Raw genomic sequence first — 27,120 nt, 5'->3', positions numbered from 1 at the left:
CTTACTCTGTATGCTCAAATGTGACCCATTATGGCCACTAGAAAAAAAGCGGAGGCCCGAAAAACAGGTGGGGGTCCTCCACCACCACCACTCACAGAGCCTGGCCACTTGGCTTCCACATTTGTGATAATGTTGGCAGCATCACATATGATCTTCACAGTGCAGAGAACACAAATTAGCATCCATTACTATAATGAAATAATTTGTTAGTTTGAAATGCTACAGGGAACTATGTACCTGTACATTAATGCTGTGGAAAGACTTCCTGTTCACATAGTCTCCTTCATTTACTGAAGGAGCAATGATTGGAATGTGAGTGCCATCTATACAGCCAATCACGCCTGGGAACCGTGAAAATAAATGTAAAATTTAAGTAGTAGTTCAAGTATCACCACATCATGTATTAAGTTTTGTTCATCCTGCTACCTGCAATTTTGTGGCATCCCTCTTTGATAAATCTTGTGGGTCTATGACCGGGGAACACCACAGACGAGTACAGGAGACGTTTCAGTGCAACTGTAACATTCCTGACTGCCCGACAGACGGTAGCCTTGGGAACGTGCTCAGCATCACCAATATTATACAGAAAGCTCCCGTTTGCAAAAAACCGAAGTGCAATACAAATAATATGTACAGAACTGAGAGAATGTCCGCGATGTGTCACATGCGCAATATATGGCCTGAGGATGTTATCCAAATAAATTATTGATTGTGCTGAGAAACGGTAACGTTCGCACAGGAAATCATCAGGTAATGATAAAATGTCCATACGCGCTCTGATCACTCTCTCCCGGCGGAGAGCTCTGCGGAGTATTTGGGCTTCAAGATCTACTGGCTCTTCAAGGAAGGGACACGCCATGTCTGACACTTCCTACTGTCAGGTTTCCGACAAAGAGGCGGGGACAGTCAGGGTTAGTTGTAGTGAACCTGCTAGGGGGCAGGTTAGCTTCACGGAGTGTGTCGTCATAGTGACTCACTCAGGCTTCAGCTGAACTCGCTTTGTGAAACCGAAAACCCAGAGTTTTCGTTAACTCAGGGTATACTTACTCAGAGTTTGCACTAAACCGGCTTTCTGAAACAGGGCCCTGCTGTCAAGCAACATACTGTCTGTTTTTCCACGTTTCAAAGATATCAAAGGCTTGGTGAATATTTGTCATTACTTTGACAATGTAAACACACTTTAATATTTTGTAGATAGCAGATATAATTCTCTATCCCTGTTACAGATCGAACAGGATTTTGTACTGATGTTTGGTGAGGATGTATCAGGCAGGTTGCTGGAGAGGTGGCCAACAACATTCAAAAGAAAGATTATCCAACAAGGCAGAAAGCTTCCTTCTACCAGTGACCTGGAAGAACTCTTGCTGGCAGCTGACTCACCTGAGGATGTCACTGAAGTTAATTGGTGAGCTGTTGTTTCTTTGATTAGCACATTCATAGCATATATAATGTTTGTCACAGAACAGTTATCCTTTTTGTCTTTTGGGTCTACTCAAACATTTTATCAATGCATTGAAATATGTTGTTGATGATGACTCAACTTTATTAAAAACAAATAATTTTTGCAGGCTGGGACAGTGACCTCTCAGCAATTCTATTGCTATTACATCTGATTCCACCATCTGGTCAGGGTCGGAAGAGACCAGGAAAGGTGTCAGCTTCTCAAGCAGAAAGGCGTCTTGTGGTCTTCAAGAAGGTTTGTGTTTCTTTTCTATTTTTATGTTATGAATTACCAGTTTAAGAAACACTTGATTCTTATTGCCTGTCTGTATTTGTCTTTTCAGACTGGAACAAATATCCAAGAGCACCTTGATTCCATCACTACCAGCACTCAACCCTACCTCCTGGCTGTTGGGGTGAAAAAGAATGACATCCACCGGTTCTTCATTATTCTTGACAAGAATGCCATGCCATGCAAGTCTACCTCTTCACTTGGTACTGTTGATGAACTGTTTAAAGCACATTTTGTGTTTGGCACATCTTACAAACACTATGCTTCACAACATGTACATGTTCATCCAGACCACAGGTTTTAGAAAATATTTAAATACCAAACACCTTAACTATTTTGACCAGCAGGCTGACACTGATGTTAATCTACAGCCTGATGTGGCAGTTAAAGAAGTTAGCACTACAGGGGAGGTGATGTCAACTAATGTAGAAGAAACACCCACAACATCTGAAAAGGTCAAATAAGAGCACTTTGGATAGGTGTGCCTCTGCTGTTGCACAGCTCAGGGCAGCTGGATTAAGCCAATCTACTGTGAGTAGTTTTGTCTCCTCAATGGAGGAAGTGTTTTTTGAGATTCATACTCAGGCTAAAGATGCAGCCTTACAGAGTGTACCTTTACAGTACACCACAAGTAAAAATAAATATAATAGTAATAAAATAAAGCATTGGGAGTCCTTTAGTCTGGAAAGATTAGCTTTAGGACCAGGAAAGATGGTGACACTTGGAGAGCTGGAAGAAGGTCCAGAATTTGCTTGGAGCTGTGTTGTCTACCAGTTTGTTTTCAGCTAAGTGGATAATAACACACAGTACAGAGTACCGCCCTGACTTTATCATCTGTACAGATGTAGTGTCTGAGATTCTGCTTTTTTGTAAGATCAAAAGTATTGTTGTGAAAGATGACATTGTGTTGCTCTGCGGAAAACTGATGGAAACCCTGTGTTTTGATGACCATCATCATGCATTTAGGGTCAGACTGCATCCCAATATGGTGCTGAAGGTGTTGAACATAAATGAGCTGTGTTGCTTCTTCAAATCAAATATGGCATTTCAGATTCCTCCCTGTATATTGCCGTTTTATGCCGAACTAAATTCATTGTTTTAAAGTGTTTTATACACTACATGAGATGTTTTTATATTTTGAGCCTGACATAAAAATAAAGCTGTTAAATGTATTATCTAGTTGTGGTTTTTGCTCACTTGTTTTATATGTAAAAGCATTATTAAAAACCAGGTTTTCATGCTGCAAAACAGTGAATTGAGTGTAAAGGTAACACTACAGGAAGAGTTTTAGTAACATTACTTGGTGTAAAATTAATTACAAATTTTACTCTATGAGAGCTAATTTTTCACTAGAGATTAGTGTATGAATAACACAGTATAGAGTAACATCAACTCCCATCAGAGTTCTTTGAACCCCCAGTGTTAATTTCAAATAACACAATTCAGTGTTAAAAATCAGCGGGATTTTACTCAAATAGAGTTAATTTATCACTAGGATAGAGTAAATAATATGACACTACTAGTAGTGTTAAGTTGATTTAACACTATGCGGTGTTACTCAGTGTTAAATTTTTACTCTATTTAGAGTTAAATTTACTCTAAAATTTTAACACTATAGAAAGAGTTGATTTAACACCAATTCTGAATGGCACCAAATAGACTCGGAAACAGTGTTAAATGTAACTCTTTAAGTGTTAGTTTGACACTGCAAATTTTACTGTGTACATTTAAGCTATATAGTTCCCTCTGTGATAATTCTGCTATGAATGCCTCTTATTAACTTTTATGCTTTTACAACCCACTATGAGCAAACACTCAGCAACAGTGGGAAGGAAAAACTCCCTTCTTGAAGGAAAAAACCTCTGGTAGAACCAGGAAATCTGTCTAAACTAGTTGGGGGTTAGAGCAACAGATGCAAGTCTTCAGATCATTTGCAGTGTGACTGTCTTTGTGCACACTTTAACCTGATTCAGTTTTCTTATTTGTCAAAATGCACCATGGGTAAAAACAAAACAACAAAACAAAACAAAATAGTAATGAAGGAGAATCCTCAGCAAAGATGAATTAAACAAGTTTTATTTTGATCAAATTTTACTTTAAGTAAAACACATCTTTATTTGATGACATTGAAGTCATCAAATAAAGACAGTTTTGATGGAGCTCCTGACCCAGCCCAAGCTCTCTATGAAGACGAGGAAAAACTCCCCAGGGGGCCAGATCGATGGGAAGAAACCTCGGGAAAGCCCATTCAAAGAGAGATCCCCTTTCCTGGGATGGCTGGGGGGGTTACAGGAACTCCAAAAAAGCTAAATTTTTATTTATTTTCTTTTTAAGATTGACCCACTCTATCTATTCCTGTCCAACAGAAAAAAGAAAGGAAGTTACTACAATGTATCACACTTACATGATAAGGTGTGAATTGTGTGTTTGTGTGTGTTATCTTAGCCAGGGGTGAAGCTGGAGCTCCTCCAGTGTTGGGCGCTTCTCCGGGGCTAAAGCTAAACATGCGTCCAAGAAATTCCGGCATTCTTGAAAGAAAGAAAAGATCAAAAAGATGAAGATGATAGTTCTAGTGAATCTGGAAGTGTGAAGTTTTCTTACCTGTGGACAGACGCTTTTTGATGCTCAGTTGCTTTGTGAGGAACCTCGCGGTACTAAAGTATCGTGCATGAAGCGCTTCATACAACACCACTCCCATTTGCCACACCGTGGTGGGTCCACACCTGTAGCAGCTCCTAATGTACCACTCGGGAGGGATGTGAAGAGGAGTGCCTAACAAACAGACACAATTACAATTTCTTCTAAAACAAAAGACACAAATTGTTACATCTGTGAAAAGCAAGAGCAGAATATGTTACCATAGAAGATGCGATACAGAGATCGCTGTTTAACAAAGCAGCTCAGTCCAAAGTCAATGATGCGAACTCGAGGCACATCTGAGCCGGTCTCAATCAGAATGTTTTGTCCCTTGATGTCCCGATGAAAGATGTGTTTCTCCTCAAGTTCCTTTACAGCATCAACTAGTTGCTTCAGAATGACCTGGAAAAGATGAAAAACACAATAATGAGTTAATGCTTTTCTGCCTTGATTGAATGCTGTACAGTCTAAGGCTCTTCCAGTCAACTTACCTTGGCCGTGTCCTCTGTTAAAGTTCTTCCATTTTCTGCTTTGTATTTTTGCAGGTCCACAGCGGGGACAGGTCTCTCCAGCACCAGGATCAGCTCTTTGCCAAGGTCGAACCACTCCAGCAAGGACACAGGTGCTGATATTCCCACTGACCCTTCTGCTTCACCTGCAAGTTTAAGCATAATGGCCACTTCCACCGAGAGCATCTTCCCATTTTCATCCTGAAATATTACAACAAAGTGGATGATGAGGAACGCCGCATTCAATCCAGTAATGTGAAACTAATTCAAGTGTTGGACGCTTACCGCCACTTTGCAGTAGACTTTATTTTTGGGAATGTGTTTGATGGCAACCTAGAAGACACAGAGCATTGGTGAGCATTTCCTCAGTATGACATAATGAAAGGTGGAAACACAGCAGACGTCTCAGTTTACGATATTATCCATTATCTGCGTCACTGCCTGTGTTACTACCATCATCTGAACACTTACTGGAAAACGATCTTCTATCCGGTAGCCAGCAAACACTGCTCCACAGCCTCCTTCTCCGAGCTGGTGCTCCTCCACATATCTGGCTTGGAATTCACCTGAACAGACAAAACAGCAAATCTGGTTTTATTACAGCTGTGACACAAATTACTCTCCTCTGTAGCCTAAATGTTCCTTCTGCCCTTCCCCTGAATATAAAACCCAAGCTGCTTGCTACTTACGTTTTTGGTCTGCCACTGATTTTTTGCCCTGGTCCACATTCCTTTTTTTTTTCTTGAGTGGCTCTCTGTTGTCTCCCGCGGCCTTTCTTTTGCCATTTTTTGCGCACTCCTGTTTGTTGTTCAAGTCTGGAGATGTGGAAAACACCAAAAGCACATCAGCTCACTGGATGATAGACACAAACACTAAACACCAATATCTTAAACCTAGCAACCACACTTAATCTACCCCCTTATTCAACTAATTAGCCTACCTTTACCAGAGTCCAACGAGAAGGATGCTTGCTCCTCGTCACCGCTCATATGGTCGAGAAGTTTAGCCTTCTTTGCTTTCTTTGTTGTGCCCTCTTCATCTTGCACAACCTTGCGCTTCACACCTTTGACCACATCTGAGCTGGTGGAAGGACCAGCCTGCTCAGCGACCCTCCTCCTTTTTATTGGGGTCTTCTTTTCAGGACTGGCCTTTCTTTTAGCAGTCCTGCTCTTACAATCTATAAACGACAACAACACAGTGGTGAAAAAGAGTCCCCGACATCAGGACTGGAAGCAGTTTGATGGCAAAGAATTTGAAATTGCTTTTGCTTAAATTATCACAAGTTTATTCTTGGGATAAAAAAAACTGACCAGTGCGAATTGATACTAGGTTCACTAAGTCTTAGATCTTGATGACACTTGTTGGTCTGTTTTTACTGTTGAGTCCAAGAATAAACTTATTACATTATTTTACCAAAAGACCGGTAACCTTTCTTTGATTAGACATCTTGTATTAAAGCTATTTTCAATCAAACATATGATTCAAATACTCTAAAAATGATTCACACGGTGTCAACATTTCTAGGATTTGGATTTTACCAGGATTTTATTTTATTATTTTACTTACCTTGATCTCCTGAATCTTTCTTATCAGCTGGAGTGGTCATTTTTCTTGTTTCCTTTTTCATTGTAATTTTGGAGAACTTTTAAAATCGAAAATGTAAACCGTAATGAGTTAAGATTGAGTTAATATTCCTTCAAATGTGCACCTTTCAAATGCTTGACTTTTCTAACTGAATTCTGTAAGTGAGCTTTATAAGTAAACTCTGGAAACTACGGCAACACAACATAGAATCTTGCCTTTCAGTGACTTCACTGACTGCCAGCAGTTCAAAGTAGTTTACAGAAAAACACTCTGGCAAACAAAGCCATAATATTTCATATAATTCAATCATTTCATATCAGTTAAACGGTTTCTTTCATTATCGTTCATCGTTTGTATAAAGACCTCATGTATGGATGACAGTATGAAGATTTGTGGTTGACCACACACTAATACAGGGAGTGCAGAATTATTAGGCAAGTTGTATTTTTGAGGAATAATTTTATTATTGAACAACAACCATGTTCTCAATGAACCCAAAAAACTCATTAATATCAAAGCTGAATGTTTTTGGAAGTAGTTTTTAGTTTGTTTTTAGTTTGAGCTATTTTAGGGGAATATCTGTGTGTGCAGGTGACTATTACTGTGCATAATTATTAGGCAACGTAACAAAAAACAAATAAATACCCATTTCAATTATTTATTTTTACCAGTGAAACCAATATAACATCTCCACATTCACAAATATACATTTCTGACATTCAAAAACAAAACAAAAACAAATCAGCGACCAATATAGCCACCTTTCTTTGCAAGGACACTCAAAAGCCTGCCATCCATGGATTCTGTCAGTGTTTTGATCTGTTCACCATCAACATTGCGTGCAGCAGCAACCACAGCCTCCCAGACACTGTTCAGAGAGGTGTACTGTTTTCCCTCCTTGTAAATCTCACATTTGATGATGGACCACAGGTTCTCAATGGGGTTCAGATCAGGTGAACAAGGAGGCCATGTCATTAGTTTTTCTTCTTTTATACCCTTTCTTGCCAGCCACGCTGTGGAGTACTTGGACGCGTGTGATGGAGCATTGTCCTGCATGAAAATCATGTTTTTCTTGAAGGATGCAGACTTCTTCCTGCACCACTGCTTGAAGAAGGTGTCTTCCAGAAACTGGCAGTAGGACTGGGAGTTGAGCTTGACTCCATCCTCAACCCGAAAAGGCCCCACAAGCTCATCTTTGATGATACCAGCCCAAACCAGTACTCCACCTCCACCTTGCTGGCGTCTGAGTCGGACTGGAGCTCTCTGCCCTTTACCAATCCAGCCACGGGCCCATCCATCTGGCCCATCAAGACTCACTCTCATTTCATCAGTCCATAAAACCTTAGAAAAACCAGTCTTGAGATATTTCTTGGCCCAGTCTTGACGTTTCAGCTTGTGTGTCTTGTTCAGTGGTGGTCGTCTTTCAGCCTTTCTTACCTTGGCCATGTCTCTGAGGATTGCACACCTTGTGCTTTTGGGCACTCCAGTGATGTTGCAGCTCTGAAATATGGCCAAACTGGTGGCAAGTGGCATCTTGGCAGCTGCACGCTTGACTTTTCTCAGTTCATGGGCAGTTATTTTGCGCCTTGGTTTTTCCACACGCTTCTTGCGACCCTGTTGACTATTTTGAATACATACAGTGTAAGAAATAACAATGCAAGGCTGTTTTACCGGTATTTATGGGACTGGTTTAATATTCACATTTTCTGTTTACAGTAGTTCAATGAAGAGCACTGACTATAAGAAATTACTGTCTACAGGAAGCATGCTGCTTAAAGCAAAACTGGGAGGTGTGCAGAAATTTGCTAGAGTATCTGAGCCAAGCCTTAAGGAATTTTGATTGCCGGTAAGAAACCAACATGGTATAAAAAAGGTGTTCAATGTGCTTTAAGTTCTTTTTGTTATTTAGTCTCTTCAAACTGCATTTTATGATTAATTGAAAATGATCTACGTTTTGGAATCATCTTAGCTACGAATGTATATTTAGTGGAAAAACTGTATAATGTGAGTGTAACTCCTAATCTACCACTTATCAAGCATGTTACTGGCGCTTAATAATTTAGTTTTTATTTGTTTGAGTCACTTTTGAAAAAGCTAAGCAGAAGTTATTTGGAGACGACAGTGACTGCCGTTGGTTGAAAAGAGAGGTAAAAAAAACTTCAGTGGTGTTGCACACCATTTTATATTATTTTTTAAAGTCATTATTCAATACGTTGTTATTGTTAACCCTTTAAAGCGTCAGAGCTGCACGCTCCGTTTTGTGTAACTATTTTTAAATCCCTGTAGAACCTGAACCGTGTAAGCTAGTGCAATAATTTTTTTTGCATATGAAACCAGAGGAGTTGTACTTACATCTTATGCCATCAGCTTGTCCTCGGTCACGGTTTCCTTCCACATATAGCTTTGCAAAAACTGCATAAAAAGCGCTTGCAGGAACAAAAACATAATATTCCAGAAACACGCTTTGCCGATCCGATCAGCTGTTCGTAACACTTCCCACAGTGAAACAGACGTCAGCACGAATTATAGCATGTCCGCCATTTCCTGCCCAAAACCTGAAGTGACGTCATTTTCGTGGAAAATGTAGTTTTTTACTTATAGGCCTTAAAAGCTTATACTGGTGTTTTTATAAGTCACGTTTGACTTTTCTGAATAGTTTCTGCTTAGAACTCGAATTGCACTGCTGGAAATAGTTTATTTTGATGCACCTGCTGTTTTCTTTGCGAATTTGCATCATAGGATTGTTTTTTCGTTTTTCCTGCAGTATATAAAAATTGCTGTATCTCCAAAATAAAACTATGAAGACACTCAAAATAAATTTCCTGTTGTTGTAAACTATTTTTTGCAACTTTTTTGTATTTAAAGTTTTGAGGGATAAACCTCTTAAATTTCTCCAAGTAGAAATGTATGTAAAAAACAAAACAAAAACGATTTTCAATTTTTTTGTAGTTTATTGCACTTTTTTGCAATTAATGTAGTTACTATGGACTTAATGCATACATATTATTAAAATATGGGCTATAACAGTTGTATAGCAACTTGAAATGCTCCTACAAATGGCACTACAACATGTAAAAAAATAACATAAGCTCTGGCGGACTTGGTTCTATAGTAGGTCGTAAGGGTTAAATAAATATCGTCAAATAATCGAGATCTCAATTTCAGTGAAAATAATCATGATTATCATTTTTGCCATAATCGAGCAGCCCTAATGTCATGTAATCTTTTTGTTTACTCAAACTTGTGTGCTTGTTTCCAGCATTTGCAAAGTTTGGTGTGCCAGCTGTAACAAAAGGAGTGAAAGTTTTTGATAGTTCAGGGACTGAGTTGGATGATGATATATTTGAGGATATAGTAACAGATCCCTCAACTGGGGTATTAACCATCAAATATGAAAAAGGTTTGTTTGAGTGATGTGTGTTTCACTGGATGTCATTTTTTTAATATCATTATTACATTGTTTATTAAAAAGAGTTTATAAAATGTGTCTATAGAGGGACCATGTAAACTCATTTGTTTTGCTCCTGTTTTTGAGGTCTGGAAACAGCTGCTGCAGAAGTGTCTCCTGAGCAGTCCCAGTTATCATTGCCACATTCATCAGATTCACAGGATATGGTCATCCTTTCAGACAGCCCTTTGAGGAAACATCAGAAGCTGGATGCAGAAGTTAAGCAAGTAAGAGTTAGCAGATTTCCACATTCTTCTAACAGTGTCATTTTTGTTTGTAGTTTAAGTGCTCTGAACTGCAGTGGTTATATCAACATGTAGAATGTTTTTTTTTATTGTGTTTTCCAGTTGGTGGAATCGATTCTCACCAGCAAACCTGGTGGAGAACGTATAATAAATGAATACAATCGGACCAAGTCCCTGGTGGATGAAACCAGAAGAAAAACATACTGGTCAACATACTTGACAGAAAAAAATGGGTAATTTATTTCTGGCCCTGTGATTTTACTATCATTTTCAAATTATTTTAAATCTCTATGAATTCCAGGGAAGCTGACTAGTTCTTTTCCTTTTGATCTTGCAGTACATCACCACCACGACAGGTAAAAGAAATGTATGCCAGAGGAATTGTAACCTTTTTCTCTTACCTCAGTGGCCTGTACTCCAAAAATGGCTATGTAAGTAGCCCATAGTAATAACTGATACAACCAAAATCACGTTTAAACATTTTAAATCCTGCTAAAATGTATGTTCTTATCAACTCTTCATTGTTACATAACTTATTTTGTTTATTCATTTATCAGTGTCTGTACATGTCACTCTCCAAGGAACATTATTATGATGGCGAGGGTAGCACCGGGTACTTGGCCTGGAGGATTAAAGCCATACAGAGATGCACTGCTAAAGGGAGGCGATTATCATCTGGAGGTAACATTTATAATTCAGTGGAAATACATAATACAGTTCCACATTGTGGTTCTTTATTAATAATGGTTATTAAATGTTGTTATTAGTTTTGATAAAGATGTATTTCATATTGTCTAGCACCAGGAGATGGATCATCGAGTGAAGACCAGTGTGGTGGACCAACTGTCAGACGAGAGTTGCAGCTTGTTACAGAGAAGTTACTGAGTGAGGATGAGTGCAAGGATACAATCTCTCTGATGAAACATTCAGCTGATGAAGACACAGTCAAGAAGAAGATGAAGTTGACATTTGTTTATCGACACAACATGGTCCTTGGCCTCCTGGGCCCCATTTCAGGAAGCCGGTTTAGAAAACTCAGAGTGAAAAACGATACTCAGGGTTGAGTAACCCCGAACTGTCCAACTCGGAATATTCGGTTTCAGAAAGGCTGATAACAATTAGTTCAATCAACGCGGAGTTGCTTTAACCCCAAGTTAAGCGCGCGCACGAGGATACATAAAGCCCTGATTAGTGGAGCACAGATTAAGCGAATTACCATGGAGAAGGAGGGAAAGAAGGCGCGGTCAATGTATTTTACAGCGCTTGAGGCCGAAATTCTGATGGCAGCATATGCTGATAACATGCAAATTTTGCAGAAAAAAAGTAACACAGCCTCAGCTGCAAAAGAAAGGGAGCATGCATGGCAAAACATAGCCGACAGAGTCAATGCGTGAGTGTTAATTTAAACATTGATCTAGGGATTTCCACCCATTTAACACGTTATTTTATTATATTTTATTTTGTATTTTATACCTTTTATTTTGTGATGTGATTTGAGCGCAGGTGCAACCCAACAGGCCCCCAACGTTCCTGGCAGCAAGTAAAAATGAAATATAAAAATATAGTCCAAACAGGTAAGGTGTAATTGTATTATGAGCCATAGTGCTTGGTCTGTTTGTCCTATGTAAATCAATTGCAGTTAGAGGCTACATTAATTTCCCCTCTGTAAGCACTTATTGAAATTATCTGAGCACATTATAAGTACATATTTGCTTACTCTGTATGCTCAAATGTGACCCATTATGGCCACTAGAAAAAAAGCGGAGGCCCGAAAAACAGGTGGGGGTCCTCCACCACCACCACTCACAGAGCCTGGCCACTTGGCTTCCACATTTGTGATAATGTTGGCAGCATCACATATGATCTTCACAGTGCAGAGAACACAAATTAGCATCCATTACTATAATGAAATAATTTGTTAGTTTGAAATGCTACAGGGAACTATGTACCTGTACATTAATGCTGTGGAAAGACTTCCTGTTCACATAGTCTCCTTCATTTACTGAAGGAGCAATGATTGGAATGTGAGTGCCATCTATACAGCCAATCACGCCTGGGAACCGTGAAAATAAATGTAAAATTTAAGTAGTAGTTCAAGTATCACCACATCATGTATTAAGTTTTGTTCATCCTGCTACCTGCAATTTTGTGGCATCCCTCTTTGATAAATCTTGTGGGTCTATGACCGGGGAACACCACAGACGAGTACAGGAGACGTTTCAGTGCAACTGTAACATTCCTGACTGCCCGACAGACGGTAGCCTTGGGAACGTGCTCAGCATCACCAATATTATACAGAAAGCTCCCGTTTGCAAAAAACCGAAGTGCAATACAAATAATATGTACAGAACTGAGAGAATGTCCGCGATGTGTCACATGCGCAATATATGGCCTGAGGATGTTATCCAAATAAATTATTGATTGTGCTGAGAAACGGTAACGTTCGCACAGGAAATCATCAGGTAATGATAAAATGTCCATACGCGCTCTGATCACTCTCTCCCGGCGGAGAGCTCTGCGGAGTATTTGGGCTTCAAGATCTACTGGCTCTTCAAGGAAGGGACACGCCATGTCTGACACTTCCTACTGTCAGGTTTCCGACAAAGAGGCGGGGACAGTCAGGGTTAGTTGTAGTGAACCTGCTAGGGGGCAGGTTAGCTTCACGGAGTGTGTCGTCATAGTGACTCACTCAGGCTTCAGCTGAACTCGCTTTGTGAAACCGAAAACCCAGAGTTTTCGTTAACTCAGGGTATACTTACTCAGAGTTTGCACTAAACCGGCTTTCTGAAACAGGGCCCTGCTGTCAAGCAACATACTGTCTGTTTTTCCACGTTTCAAAGATATCAAAGGCTTGGTGAATATTTGTCATTACTTTGACAATGTAAACACACTTTAATATTTTGTAGATAGCAGATATAATTCTCTATCCCTGTTACAGATCGAACAGGATTTTGTACTGATGTTTGGTGAGGATGTATCAGGCAGGTTGCTGGAGAGGTGGCCAACAACATTCAAAAGAAAGATTATCCAACAAGGCAGAAAGCTTCCTTCTACCAGTGACCTGGAAGAACTCTTGCTGGCAGCTGACTCACCTGAGGATGTCACTGAAGTTAATTGGTGAGCTGTTGTTTCTTTGATTAGCACATTCATAGCATATATAATGTTTGTCACAGAACAGTTATCCTTTTTGTCTTTTGGGTCTACTCAAACATTTTATCAATGCATTGAAATATGTTGTTGATGATGACTCAACTTTATTAAAAACAAATAATTTTTGCAGGCTGGGACAGTGACCTCTCAGCAATTCTATTGCTATTACATCTGATTCCACCATCTGGTCAGGGTCGGAAGAGACCAGGAAAGGTGTCAGCTTCTCAAGCAGAAAGGCGTCTTGTGGTCTTCAAGAAGGTTTGTGTTTCTTTTCTATTTTTATGTTATGAATTACCAGTTTAAGAAACACTTGATTCTTATTGCCTGTCTGTATTTGTCTTTTCAGACTGGAACAAATATCCAAGAGCACCTTGATTCCATCACTACCAGCACTCAACCCTACCTCCTGGCTGTTGGGGTGAAAAAGAATGACATCCACCGGTTCTTCATTATTCTTGACAAGAATGCCATGCCATGCAAGTCTACCTCTTCACTTGGTACTGTTGATGAACTGTTTAAAGCACATTTTGTGTTTGGCACATCTTACAAACACTATGCTTCACAACATGTACATGTTCATCCAGACCACAGGTTTTAGAAAATATTTAAATACCAAACACCTTAACTATTTTGACCAGCAGGCTGACACTGATGTTAATCTACAGCCTGATGTGGCAGTTAAAGAAGTTAGCACTACAGGGGAGGTGATGTCAACTAATGTAGAAGAAACACCCACAACATCTGAAAAGGTCAAATAAGAGCACTTTGGATAGGTGTGCCTCTGCTGTTGCACAGCTCAGGGCAGCTGGATTAAGCCAATCTACTGTGAGTAGTTTTGTCTCCTCAATGGAGGAAGTGTTTTTTGAGATTCATACTCAGGCTAAAGATGCAGCCTTGCAGAGTGTACCTTTACAGTACACCACAAGTAAAAATAAATATAATAGTAATAAAATAAAGCATTGGGAGTCCTTTAGTCTGGAAAGATTAGCTTTAGGACCAGGAAAGATGGTGACACTTGGAGAGCTGGAAGAAGGTCCAGAATTTGCTTGGAGCTGTGTTGTCTACCAGTTTGTTTTCAGCTAAGTGGATAATAACACACAGTAGAGAGTACCGCCCTGACTTTATCATCTGTACAGATGTAGTGTCTGAGATTCTGCTTTTTTGTAAGATCAAAAGTATTGTTGTGAAAGATGACATTGTGTTGCTCTGCGGAAAACTGATGGAAACCCTGTGTTTTGATGACCATCATCATGCATTTAGGGTCAGACTGCATCCCAATATGGTGCTGAAGGTGTTGAACATAAATGAGCTGTATTGCTTCTTCAAATCAAATATGGCATTTCAGATTCCTCCCTGTATATTGCCGTTTTATGCCGAACTAAATTCATTGTTTTAAAGTGTTTTATACACTACATGAGATGTTTTTATATTTTGAGCCTGACATAAAAATAAAGCTGTTAAATGTATTATCTAGTTGTGGTTTTTGCTCACTTGTTTTATATGTAAAAGCATTATTAAAAACCAGGTTTTCATGCTGCAAAACAGTGAATTGAGTGTAAAGGTAACACTACAGGAAGAGTTTTAGTAACATTACTTGGTGTAAAATTAATTACAAATTTTACTCTATGAGAGCTAATTTTTCACTAGAGATTAGTGTATGAATAACACAGTATAGAGTAACATCAACTCCCATCAGAGTTCTTTGAACCCCCAGTGTTAATTTCAAATAACACAATTCAGTGTTAAAAATCAGCGGGATTTTACTCAAATAGAGTTAATTTATCACTAGGATAGAGTAAATAATATGACACTACTAGTAGTGTTAAGTTGATTTAACACTATGCGGTGTTACTCAGTGTTAAATTTTTACTCTATTTAGAGTTAAATTTACTCTAAAATTTTAACACTATAGAAAGAGTTGATTTAACACCAATTCTGAATGGCACCAAATAGACTCGGAAACAGTGTTAAATGTAACTCTTTAAGTGTTAGTTTGACACTGCAAATTTTACTGTGTACATTTAAGCTATATAGTTCCCTCTGTGATAATTCTGCTATGAATGCCTCTTATTAACTTTTATGCTTTTACAACCCACTATGAGCAAACACTCAGCAACAGTGGGAAGGAAAAACTCCCTTCTTGAAGGAAAAAACCTCTGGTAGAACCAGGAAATCTGTCTAAACTAGTTGGGGGTTAGAGCAACAGATGCAAGTCTTCAGATCATTTGCAGTGTGACTGTCTTTGTGCACACTTTAACCTGATTCAGTTTTCTTATTTGTCAAAATGCACCATGGGTAAAAACAAAACAACAAAACAAAACAAAATAGTAATGAAGGAGAATCCTCAGCAAAGATGAATTAAACAAGTTTTATTTTGATCAAATTTTACTTTAAGTAAAACACATCTTTATTTGATGACATTGAAGTCATCAAATAAAGACAGTTTTGATGGAGCTCCTGACCCAGCCCAAGCTCTCTATGAAGACGAGGAAAAACTCCCCAGGGGGCCAGATCGATGGGAAGAAACCTCGGGAAAGCCCATTCAAAGAGAGATCCCCTTTCCTGGGATGGCTGGGGGGGTTACAGGAACTCCAAAAAAGCTAAATTTTTATTAATTTTTTTTTTAAGATTGACCCACTCTATCTATTCCTGTCCAACAGAAAAAAGAAAGGAAGTTACTACAATGTATCACACTTGCATGATAAGGTGTGAATTGTGTGTTTGTGTGTGTTATCTTAGCCAGGGGTGAAGCTGGAGCTCCTCCAGTGTTGGGCGCTTCTCCAGGGCTAAAGCTAAACATGCGTCCAAGAAATTCCGGCATTCTTGAAAGAAAGAAAAGATCAAAAAGATGAAGATGATAGTTCTAGTGAATCTGGAAGTGTGAAGTTTTCTTACCTGTGGACAGACGCTTTTTGATGCTCAGTTGCTTTGTGAGGAACCTCGCGGTACTAAAGTATCGTGCATGAAGCGCTTCATACAACACCACTCCCATTTGCCACACCGTGGTGGGTCCACACCTGTAGCAGCTCCTAATGTACCACTCGGGAGGGATGTGAAGAGGAGTGCCTAACAAACAGACACAATTACAATTTCTTCTAAAACAAAAGACACAAATTGTTACATCTGTGAAAAGCAAGAGCAGAATATGTTACCATAGAAGATGCGATACAGAGATCGCTGTTTAACAAAGCAGCTCAGTCCAAAGTCAATGATGCGAACTCGAGGCACATCTGAGCCGGTCTCAATCAGAATGTTTTGTCCCTTGATGTCCCGATGAAAGATGTGTTTCTCCTCAAGTTCCTTTACAGCATCAACTAGTTGCTTCAGAATGACCTGGAAAAGATGAAAAACACAATAATGAGTTAATGCTTTTCTGCCTTGATTGAATGCTGTACAGTCTAAGGCTCTTCCAGTCAACTTACCTTGGCCGTGTCCTCTGTTAAAGTTCTTCCATTTTCTGCTTTGTATTTTTGCAGGTCCACAGCGGGGACAGGTCTCTCCAGCACCAGGATCAGCTCTTTGCCAAGGTCGAACCACTCCAGCAAGGACACAGGTGCTGATATTCCCACTGACCCTTCTGCTTCACCTGCAAGTTTAAGCATAATGGCCACTTCCACCGAGAGCATCTTCCCATTTTCATCCTGAAATATTACAACAAAGTGGATGATGAGGAACGCCGCATTCAATCCAGTAATGTGAAACTAATTCAAGTGTTGGACGCTTACCGCCACTTTGCAGTAGACTTTATTTTTGGGAATGTGTTTGATGGCAACCTAGAAGACACAGAGCATTGGTGAGCATTTCCTCAGTATGACATAATGAAAGGTGGAAACACAGCAGACGTCTCAGTTTACGATATTATCCATTATCTGCGTCACTGCCTGTCTTACTACCATCATCTGAACACTTACTGGAAAACGATCTTCTATCCGGTAGCCAGCAAACACTGCTCCACAGCCTCCTTCTCCGAGCTGGTGCTCCTCCACATATCTGGCTTGGAATTCACCTGAACAGACAAAACAGCAAATCTGGTTTTATTACAGCTGTGACACAAATTACTCTCCTCTGTAGCCTAAATGTTCCTTCTGCCCTTCCCCTGAATATAAAACCCAAGCTGCTTGCTACTTACGTTTTTGGTCTGCCACTGATTTTTTGCCCTGGTCCACATTCCTTTTTTTTTTCTTGAGTGGCTCTCTGTTGTCTCCCGCGGCCTTTCTTTTGCCATTTTTTGCGCACTCCTGTTTGTTGTTCAAGTCTGGAGATGTGGAAAACACCAAAAGCACATCAGCTCACTGGATGATAGACACAAACACTAAACACCAATATCTTAAACCTAGCAACCACACTTAATCTACCCCCTTATTCAACTAATTAGCCTACCTTTACCAGAGTCCAACGAGAAGGATGCTTGCTCCTCGTCACCGCTCATATGGTCGAGAAGTTTAGCCTTCTTTGCTTTCTTTGTTGTGCCCTCTTCATCTTGCACAACCTTGCGCTTCACACCTTTGACCACATCTGAGCTGGTGGAAGGACCAGCCTGCTCAGCGACCCTCCTCCTTTTTATTGGGGTCTTCTTTTCAGGACTGGCCTTTCTTTTAGCAGTCCTGCTCTTACAATCTATAAACGACAACAACACAGTGGTGAAAAAGAGTCCCCGACATCAGGACTGGAAGCAGTTTGATGGCAAAGAATTTGAAATTGCTTTTGCTTAAATTATCACAAGTTTATTCTTGGGATAAAAAAAACTGACCAGTGCGAATTGATACTAGGTTCACTAAGTCTTAGATCTTGATGACACTTGTTGGTCTGTTTTTACTGTTGAGTCCAAGAATAAACTTATTACATTATTTTACCAAAAGACCGGTAACCTTTCTTTGATTAGACATCTTGTATTAAAGCTATTTTCAATCAAACATATGATTCAAATACTCTAAAAATGATTCACACGGTGTCAACATTTCTAGGATTTGGATTTTACCAGGATTTTATTTTATTATTTTACTTACCTTGATCTCCTGAATCTTTCTTATCAGCTGGAGTGGTCATTTTTCTTGTTTCCTTTTTCATTGTAATTTTGGAGAACTTTTAAAATCGAAAATGTAAACCGTAATGAGTTAAGATTGAGTTAATATTCCTTCAAATGTGCACCTTTCAAATGCTTGACTTTTCTAACTGAATTCTGTAAGTGAGCTTTATAAGTAAACTCTGGAAACTACGGCAACACAACATAGAATCTTGCCTTTCAGTGACTTCACTGACTGCCAGCAGTTCAAAGTAGTTTACAGAAAAACACTCTGGCAAACAAAGCCATAATATTTCATATAATTCAATCATTTCATATCAGTTAAACGGTTTCTTTCATTATCGTTCATCGTTTGTATAAAGACCTCATGTATGGATGACAGTATGAAGATTTGTGGTTGACCACACACTAATACAGGGAGTGCAGAATTATTAGGCAAGTTGTATTTTTGAGGAATAATTTTATTATTGAACAACAACCATGTTCTCAATGAACCCAAAAAACTCATTAATATCAAAGCTGAATGTTTTTGGAAGTAGTTTTTAGTTTGTTTTTAGTTTGAGCTATTTTAGGGGAATATCTGTGTGTGCAGGTGACTATTACTGTGCATAATTATTAGGCAACGTAACAAAAAACAAATAAATACCCATTTCAATTATTTATTTTTACCAGTGAAACCAATATAACATCTCCACATTCACAAATATACATTTCTGACATTCAAAAACAAAACAAAAACAAATCAGCGACCAATATAGCCACCTTTCTTTGCAAGGACACTCAAAAGCCTGCCATCCATGGATTCTGTCAGTGTTTTGATCTGTTCACCATCAACATTGCGTGCAGCAGCAACCACAGCCTCCCAGACACTGTTCAGAGAGGTGTACTGTTTTCCCTCCTTGTAAATCTCACATTTGATGATGGACCACAGGTTCTCAATGGGGTTCAGATCAGGTGAACAAGGAGGCCATGTCATTAGTTTTTCTTCTTTTATACCCTTTCTTGCCAGCCACGCTGTGGAGTACTTGGACGCGTGTGATGGAGCATTGTCCTGCATGAAAATCATGTTTTTCTTGAAGGATGCAGACTTCTTCCTGCACCACTGCTTGAAGAAGGTGTCTTCCAGAAACTGGCAGTAGGACTGGGAGTTGAGCTTGACTCCATCCTCAACCCGAAAAGGCCCCACAAGCTCATCTTTGATGATACCAGCCCAAACCAGTACTCCACCTCCACCTTGCTGGCGTCTGAGTCGGACTGGAGCTCTCTGCCCTTTACCAATCCAGCCACGGGCCCATCCATCTGGCCCATCAAGACTCACTCTCATTTCATCAGTCCATAAAACCTTAGAAAAACCAGTCTTGAGATATTTCTTGGCCCAGTCTTGACGTTTCAGCTTGTGTGTCTTGTTCAGTGGTGGTCGTCTTTCAGCCTTTCTTACCTTGGCCATGTCTCTGAGGATTGCACACCTTGTGCTTTTGGGCACTCCAGTGATGTTGCAGCTCTGAAATATGGCCAAACTGGTGGCAAGTGGCATCTTGGCAGCTGCACGCTTGACTTTTCTCAGTTCATGGGCAGTTATTTTGCGCCTTGGTTTTTCCACACGCTTCTTGCGACCCTGTTGACTATTTTGAATACATACAGTGTAAGAAATAACAATGCAAGGCTGTTTTACCGGTATTTATGGGACTGGTTTAATATTCACATTTTCTGTTTACAGTAGTTCAATGAAGAGCACTGACTATAAGAAATTACTGTCTACAGGAAGCATGCTGCTTAAAGCAAAACTGGGAGGTGTGCAGAAATTTGCTAGAGTATCTGAGCCAAGCCTTAAGGAATTTTGATTGCCGGTAAGAAACCAACATGGTATAAAAAAGGTGTTCAATGTGCTTTAAGTTCTTTTTGTTATTTAGTCTCTTCAAACTGCATTTTATGATTAATTGAAAATGATCTACGTTTTGGAATCATCTTAGCTACGAATGTATATTTAGTGGAAAAACTGTATAATGTGAGTGTAACTCCTAATCTACCACTTATCAAGCATGTTACTGGCGCTTAATAATTTAGTTTTTATTTGTTTGAGTCACTTTTGAAAAAGCTAAGCAGAAGTTATTTGGAGACGACAGTGACTGCCGTTGGTTGAAAAGAGAGGTAAAAAAAACTTCAGTGGTGTTGCACACCATTTTATATTATTTTTTAAAGTCATTATTCAATACGTTGTTATTGTTAACCCTTTAAAGCGTCAGAGCTGCACGCTCCGTTTTGTGTAACTATTTTTAAATCCCTGTAGAACCTGAACCGTGTAAGCTAGTGCAATAATTTTTTTTGCATATGAAACCAGAGGAGTTGTACTTACATCTTATGCCATCAGCTTGTCCTCGGTCACGGTTTCCTTCCACATATAGCTTTGCAAAAACTGCATAAAAAGCGCTTGCAGGAACAAAAACATAATATTCCAGAAACACGCTTTGCCGATCCGATCAGCTGTTCGTAACACTTCCCACAGTGAAACAGACGTCAGCACGAATTATAGCATGTCCGCCATTTCCTGCCCAAAACCTGAAGTGACGTCATTTTCGTGGAAAATGTAGTTTTTTACTTATAGGCCTTAAAAGCTTATACTGGTGTTTTTATAAGTCACGTTTGACTTTTCTGAATAGTTTCTGCTTAGAACTCGAATTGCACTGCTGGAAATAGTTTATTTTGATGCACCTGCTGTTTTCTTTGCGAATTTGCATCATAGGATTGTTTTTTCGTTTTTCCTGCAGTATATAAAAATTGCTGTATCTCCAAAATAAAACTATGAAGACACTCAAAATAAATTTCCTGTTGTTGTAAACTATTTTTTGCAACTTTTTTGTATTTAAAGTTTTGAGGGATAAACCTCTTAAATTTCTCCAAGTAGAAATGTATGTAAAAAACAAAACAAAAACGATTTTCAATTTTTTTGTAGTTTATTGCACTTTTTTGCAATTAATGTAGTTACTATGGACTTAATGCATACATATTATTAAAATATGGGCTATAACAGTTGTATAGCAACTTGAAATGCTCCTACAAATGGCACTACAACATGTAAAAAAATAACATAAGCTCTGGCGGACTTGGTTCTATAGTAGGTCGTAAGGGTTAAATAAATATCGTCAAATAATCGAGATCTCAATTTCAGTGAAAATAATCATGATTATCATTTTTGCCATAATCGAGCAGCCCTAATGTCATGTAATCTTTTTGTTTACTCAAACTTGTGTGCTTGTTTCCAGCATTTGCAAAGTTTGGTGTGCCAGCTGTAACAAAAGGAGTGAAAGTTTTTGATAGTTCAGGGACTGAGTTGGATGATGATATATTTGAGGATATAGTAACAGATCCCTCAACTGGGGTATTAACCATCAAATATGAAAAAGGTTTGTTTGAGTGATGTGTGTTTCACTGGATGTCATTTTTTTAATATCATTATTACATTGTTTATTAAAAAGAGTTTATAAAATGTGTCTATAGAGGGACCATGTAAACTCATTTGTTTTGCTCCTGTTTTTGAGGTCTGGAAACAGCTGCTGCAGAAGTGTCTCCTGAGCAGTCCCAGTTATCATTGCCACATTCATCAGATTCACAGGATATGGTCATCCTTTCAGACAGCCCTTTGAGGAAACATCAGAAGCTGGATGCAGAAGTTAAGCAAGTAAGAGTTAGCAGATTTCCACATTCTTCTAACAGTGTCATTTTTGTTTGTAGTTTAAGTGCTCTGAACTGCAGTGGTTATATCAACATGTAGAATGTTTTTTTTTATTGTGTTTTCCAGTTGGTGGAATCGATTCTCACCAGCAAACCTGGTGGAGAACGTATAATAAATGAATACAATCAGACCAAGTCCCTGGTGGATGAAACCAGAAGAAAAACATACTGGTCAACATACTTGACAGAAAAAAATGGGTAATCTATTTCTGGCCCTGTGATTTTACTATCATTTTCAAATTATTTTAAATCTCTATGAATTCCAGGGAAGCTGACTAGTTCTTTTCCTTTTGATCTTGCAGTACATCACCACCACGACAGGTAAAAGAAATGTATGCCAGAGGAATTGTAACCTTTTTCTCTTACCTCAGTGGCCTGTACTCCAAAAATGGCTATGTAAGTAGCCCATAGTAATAACTGATACAACCAAAATCACGTTTAAACATTTTAAATCCTGCTAAAATGTATGTTCTTATCAACTCTTCATTGTTACATAACTTATTTTGTTTATTCATTTATCAGTGTCTGTACATGTCACTCTCCAAGGAACATTATTATGATGGCGAGGGTAGCACCGGGTACTTGGCCTGGAGGATTAAAGCCATACAGAGATGCACTGCTAAAGGGAGGCGATTATCATCTGGAGGTAACATTTATAATTCAGTGGAAATACATAATACAGTTCCACATTGTGGTTCTTTATTAATAATGGTTATTAAATGTTGTTATTAGTTTTGATAAAGATGTATTTCATATTGTCTAGCACCAGGAGATGGATCATCGAGTGAAGACCAGTGTGGTGGACCAACTGTCAGACGAGAGTTGCAGTTTGTTACAGAGAAGTTACTGAGTGAGGATGAGTGCAAGCATACAATCTCTCTGATGAAACATTCAGCTGATGAAGACACAGTCAAGAAGAAGATGAAGTTGACATTTGTTTATCGACACAACATGGTCCTTGGCCTCCTGGGCCCTATTTCAGGAAGCCGGTTTAGAAAACTCAGAGTGAAAAACGATACTCAGGGTTGAGTAACCCCGAACTGTCCAACTCGGAATATTCGGTTTCAGAAAGGCTGATAACAATTAGTTCAATCAACGCGGAGTTGCTTTAACCCCAAGTTAAGCGCACGCACGAGGATACATAAAGCCCTGATTAGTGGAGCACAGATTAAGCGAATTACCATGGAGAAGGAGGGAAAGAAGGCGCGGTCAATGTATTTTACAGCGCTTGAGGCCGAAATTCTGATGGCAGCATATGCTGATAACATGCAAATTTTGCAGAAAAAAAGTAACACAGCCTCAGCTGCAAAAGAAAGGGAGCATGCATGGCAAAACATAGCCGACAGAGTCAATGCGTGAGTGTTAATTTAAACATTGATCTAGGGATTTCCACCCATTTAACATGTTATTTTATTATATTTTATTTTGTATTTTATACCTTTTATTTTGTGATGTGATTTGAGCGCAGGTGCAACCCAACAGGCCCCCAACGTTCCTGGCAGCAAGTAAAAATGAAATATAAAAATATAGTCCAAACAGGTAAGGTGTAATTGTATTATGAGCCATAGTGCTTGGTCTGTTTGTCCTATGTAAATCAATTGCAGTTAGAGGCTACATTAATTTCCCCTCTGTAAGCACTTATTGAAATTATCTGAGCACATTATAAGTACATATTTGCTTACTCTGTATGCTCAAATGTGACCCATTATGGCCACTAGAAAAAAAGCGGAGGCCCGAAAAACAGGTGGGGGTCCTCCACCACCACCACTCACAGAGCCTGGCCACTTGGCTTCCACATTTGTGATAATGTTGGCAGCATCACATATGATCTTCACAGTGCAGAGAACACAAATTAGCATCCATTACTATAATGAAATAATTTGTTAGTTTGAAATGCTACAGGGAACTATGTACCTGTACATTAATGCTGTGGAAAGACTTCCTGTTCACATAGTCTCCTTCATTTACTGAAGGAGCAATGATTGGAATGTGAGTGCCATCTATACAGCCAATCACGCCTGGGAACCGTGAAAATAAATGTAAAATTTAAGTAGTAGTTCAAGTATCACCACATCATGTATTAAGTTTTGTTCATCCTGCTACCTGCAATTTTGTGGCATCCCTCTTTGATAAATCTTGTGGGTCTATGACCGGGGAACACCACAGACGAGTACAGGAGACGTTTCAGTGCAACTGTAACATTCCTGACTGCCCGACAGACGGTAGCCTTGGGAACGTGCTCAGCATCACCAATATTATACAGAAAGCTCCCGTTTGCAAAAAACCGAAGTGCAATACAAATAATATGTACAGAACTGAGAGAATGTCCGCGATGTGTCACATGCGCAATATATGGCCTGAGGATGTTATCCAAATAAATTATTGATTGTGCTGAGAAACGGTAACGTTCGCACAGGAAATCATCAGGTAATGATAAAATGTCCATACGCGCTCTGATCACTCTCTCCCGGCGGAGAGCTCTGCGGAGTATTTGGGCTTCAAGATCTACTGGCTCTTCAAGGAAGGGACACGCCATGTCTGACACTTCCTACTGTCAGGTTTCCGACAAAGAGGCGGGGACAGTCAGGGTTAGTTGTAGTGAACCTGCTAGGGGGCAGGTTAGCTTCACGGAGTGTGTCGTCATAGTGACTCACTCAGGCTTCAGCTGAACTCGCTTTGTGAAACCGAAAACCCAGAGTTTTCGTTAACTCAGGGTATACTTACTCAGAGTTTGCACTAAACCGGCTTTCTGAAACAGGGCCCTGCTGTCAAGCAACATACTGTCTGTTTTTCCACGTTTCAAAGATATCAAAGGCTTGGTGAATATTTGTCATTACTTTGACAATGTAAACACACTTTAATATTTTGTAGATAGCAGATATAATTCTCTATCCCTGTTACAGATCGAACAGGATTTTGTACTGATGTTTGGTGAGGATGTATCAGGCAGGTTGCTGGAGAGGTGGCCAACAACATTCAAAAGAAAGATTATCCAACAAGGCAGAAAGCTTCCTTCTACCAGTGACCTGGAAGAACTCTTGCTGGCAGCTGACTCACCTGAGGATGTCACTGAAGTTAATTGGTGAGCTGTTGTTTCTTTGATTAGCACATTCATAGCATATATAATGTTTGTCACAGAACAGTTATCCTTTTTGTCTTTTGGGTCTACTCAAACATTTTATCAATGCATTGAAATATGTTGTTGATGATGACTCAACTTTATTAAAAACAAATAATTTTTGCAGGCTGGGACAGTGACCTCTCAGCAATTCTATTGCTATTACATCTGATTCCACCATCTGGTCAGGGTCGGAAGAGACCAGGAAAGGTGTCAGCTTCTCAAGCAGAAAGGCGTCTTGTGGTCTTCAAGAAGGTTTGTGTTTCTTTTCTATTTTTATGTTATGAATTACCAGTTTAAGAAACACTTGATTCTTATTGCCTGTCTGTATTTGTCTTTTCAGACTGGAACAAATATCCAAGAGCACCTTGATTCCATCACTACCAGCACTCAACCCTACCTCCTGGCTGTTGGGGTGAAAAAGAATGACATCCACCGGTTCTTCATTATTCTTGACAAGAATGCCATGCCATGCAAGTCTACCTCTTCACTTGGTACTGTTGATGAACTGTTTAAAGCACATTTTGTGTTTGGCACATCTTACAAACACTATGCTTCACAACATGTACATGTTCATCCAGACCACAGGTTTTAGAAAATATTTAAATACCAAACACCTTAACTATTTTGACCAGCAGGCTGACACTGATGTTAATCTACAGCCTGATGTGGCAGTTAAAGAAGTTAGCACTACAGGGGAGGTGATGTCAACTAATGTAGAAGAAACACCCACAACATCTGAAAAGGTCAAATAAGAGCACTTTGGATAGGTGTGCCTCTGCTGTTGCACAGCTCAGGGCAGCTGGATTAAGCCAATCTACTGTGAGTAGTTTTGTCTCCTCAATGGAGGAAGTGTTTTTTGAGATTCATACTCAGGCTAAAGATGCAGCCTTACAGAGTGTACCTTTACAGTACACCACAAGTAAAAATAAATATAATAGTAATAAAATAAAGCATTGGGAGTCCTTTAGTCTGGAAAGATTAGCTTTAGGACCAGGAAAGATGGTGACACTTGGAGAGCTGGAAGAAGGTCCAGAATTTGCTTGGAGCTGTGTTGTCTACCAGTTTGTTTTCAGCTAAGTGGATAATAACACACAGTACAGAGTACCGCCCTGACTTTATCATCTGTACAGATGTAGTGTCTGAGATTCTGCTTTTTTGTAAGATCAAAAGTATTGTTGTGAAAGATGACATTGTGTTGCTCTGCGGAAAACTGATGGAAACCCTGTGTTTTGATGACCATCATCATGCATTTAGGGTCAGACTGCATCCCAATATGGTGCTGAAGGTGTTGAACATAAATGAGCTGTGTTGCTTCTTCAAATCAAATATGGCATTTCAGATTCCTCCCTGTATATTGCCGTTTTATGCCGAACTAAATTCATTGTTTTAAAGTGTTTTATACACTACATGAGATGTTTTTATATTTTGAGCCTGACATAAAAATAAAGCTGTTAAATGTATTATCTAGTTGTGGTTTTTGCTCACTTGTTTTATATGTAAAAGCATTATTAAAAACCAGGTTTTCATGCTGCAAAACAGTGAATTGAGTGTAAAGGTAACACTACAGGAAGAGTTTTAGTAACATTACTTGGTGTAAAATTAATTACAAATTTTACTCTATGAGAGCTAATTTTTCACTAGAGATTAGTGTATGAATAACACAGTATAGAGTAACATCAACTCCCATCAGAGTTCTTTGAACCCCCAGTGTTAATTTCAAATAACACAATTCAGTGTTAAAAATCAGCGGGATTTTACTCAAATAGAGTTAATTTATCACTAGGATAGAGTAAATAATATGACACTACTAGTAGTGTTAAGTTGATTTAACACTATGCGGTGTTACTCAGTGTTAAATTTTTACTCTATTTAGAGTTAAATTTACTCTAAAATTTTAACACTATAGAAAGAGTTGATTTAACACCAATTCTGAATGGCACCA

The 27,120-nt window shown here is 39.2% G+C and overlaps 1 protein-coding gene, 3 long non-coding RNA genes and 1 pseudogene across 5 annotated transcripts; 3 read left to right on the top strand and 2 right to left on the bottom strand.

Moving 5' to 3' along the window:
* The first annotated feature begins 1,042 nt into the window (after positions 1 to 1,042).
* On the top strand, positions 1,043 to 2,872 carry LOC308400129. The gene is made up of 3 exons (XR_013972317.1): positions 1,043 to 1,405; positions 1,569 to 1,696; positions 1,785 to 2,872. It is a non-coding gene; the product is annotated as an uncharacterized lncRNA (long non-coding RNA).
* Positions 2,873 to 4,168: 1,296 nt separating this feature from the next.
* LOC308399854 (serine/threonine-protein kinase pim-2-like) lies at positions 4,169 to 5,206 on the bottom strand (the record flags this gene model as incomplete). The annotated part of the gene is made up of 5 exons (XM_080887266.1): positions 5,164 to 5,206; positions 4,861 to 5,079; positions 4,591 to 4,771; positions 4,334 to 4,504; positions 4,169 to 4,260 (listed from the first exon to the last, which is right to left on the bottom strand). The coding sequence occupies exons 2-5, from the start codon at positions 5,062 to 5,064 to the stop codon at positions 4,169 to 4,171; spliced, it is 648 nt and encodes a 215-aa protein (XP_080743392.1). The 5' UTR covers positions 5,065 to 5,079; positions 5,164 to 5,206.
* Positions 5,207 to 12,909: 7,703 nt separating this feature from the next.
* On the top strand, positions 12,910 to 14,083 carry LOC308399639. Its single transcript, XR_013972223.1, has 3 exons — positions 12,910 to 13,272; positions 13,436 to 13,563; positions 13,652 to 14,083. It is a non-coding gene; the product is annotated as an uncharacterized lncRNA (long non-coding RNA).
* A 1,952-nt stretch (positions 14,084 to 16,035) lies between these two features.
* Positions 16,036 to 18,658, bottom strand: LOC308399632 (serine/threonine-protein kinase pim-2-like; annotated as a pseudogene). Its single transcript has 8 exons — positions 18,312 to 18,658; positions 17,686 to 17,922; positions 17,435 to 17,560; positions 17,217 to 17,311; positions 16,728 to 17,078; positions 16,458 to 16,638; positions 16,201 to 16,371; positions 16,036 to 16,127 (listed from the first exon to the last, which is right to left on the bottom strand). The product of its transcript is annotated as a serine/threonine-protein kinase pim-2-like (transcript).
* Positions 18,659 to 24,776: 6,118 nt separating this feature from the next.
* LOC308400147 lies at positions 24,777 to 26,606 on the top strand. Its single transcript, XR_013972326.1, has 3 exons — positions 24,777 to 25,139; positions 25,303 to 25,430; positions 25,519 to 26,606. It is a non-coding gene; the product is annotated as an uncharacterized lncRNA (long non-coding RNA).
* Positions 26,607 to 27,120: the final 514 nt, after the last annotated feature.

Source organism: Rhamphochromis sp. 'chilingali' (genome assembly GCF_963969265.1).
Source record: "Rhamphochromis sp. 'chilingali' genome assembly, chromosome: 7".
In the NCBI taxonomy this organism is placed as follows: domain Eukaryota; kingdom Metazoa; phylum Chordata; class Actinopteri; order Cichliformes; family Cichlidae; genus Rhamphochromis; species Rhamphochromis sp. 'chilingali'.
The sequence above is the reverse complement of the archived record's forward strand: the minus strand, read 5'-3'. Positions and strand labels throughout refer to the sequence as shown.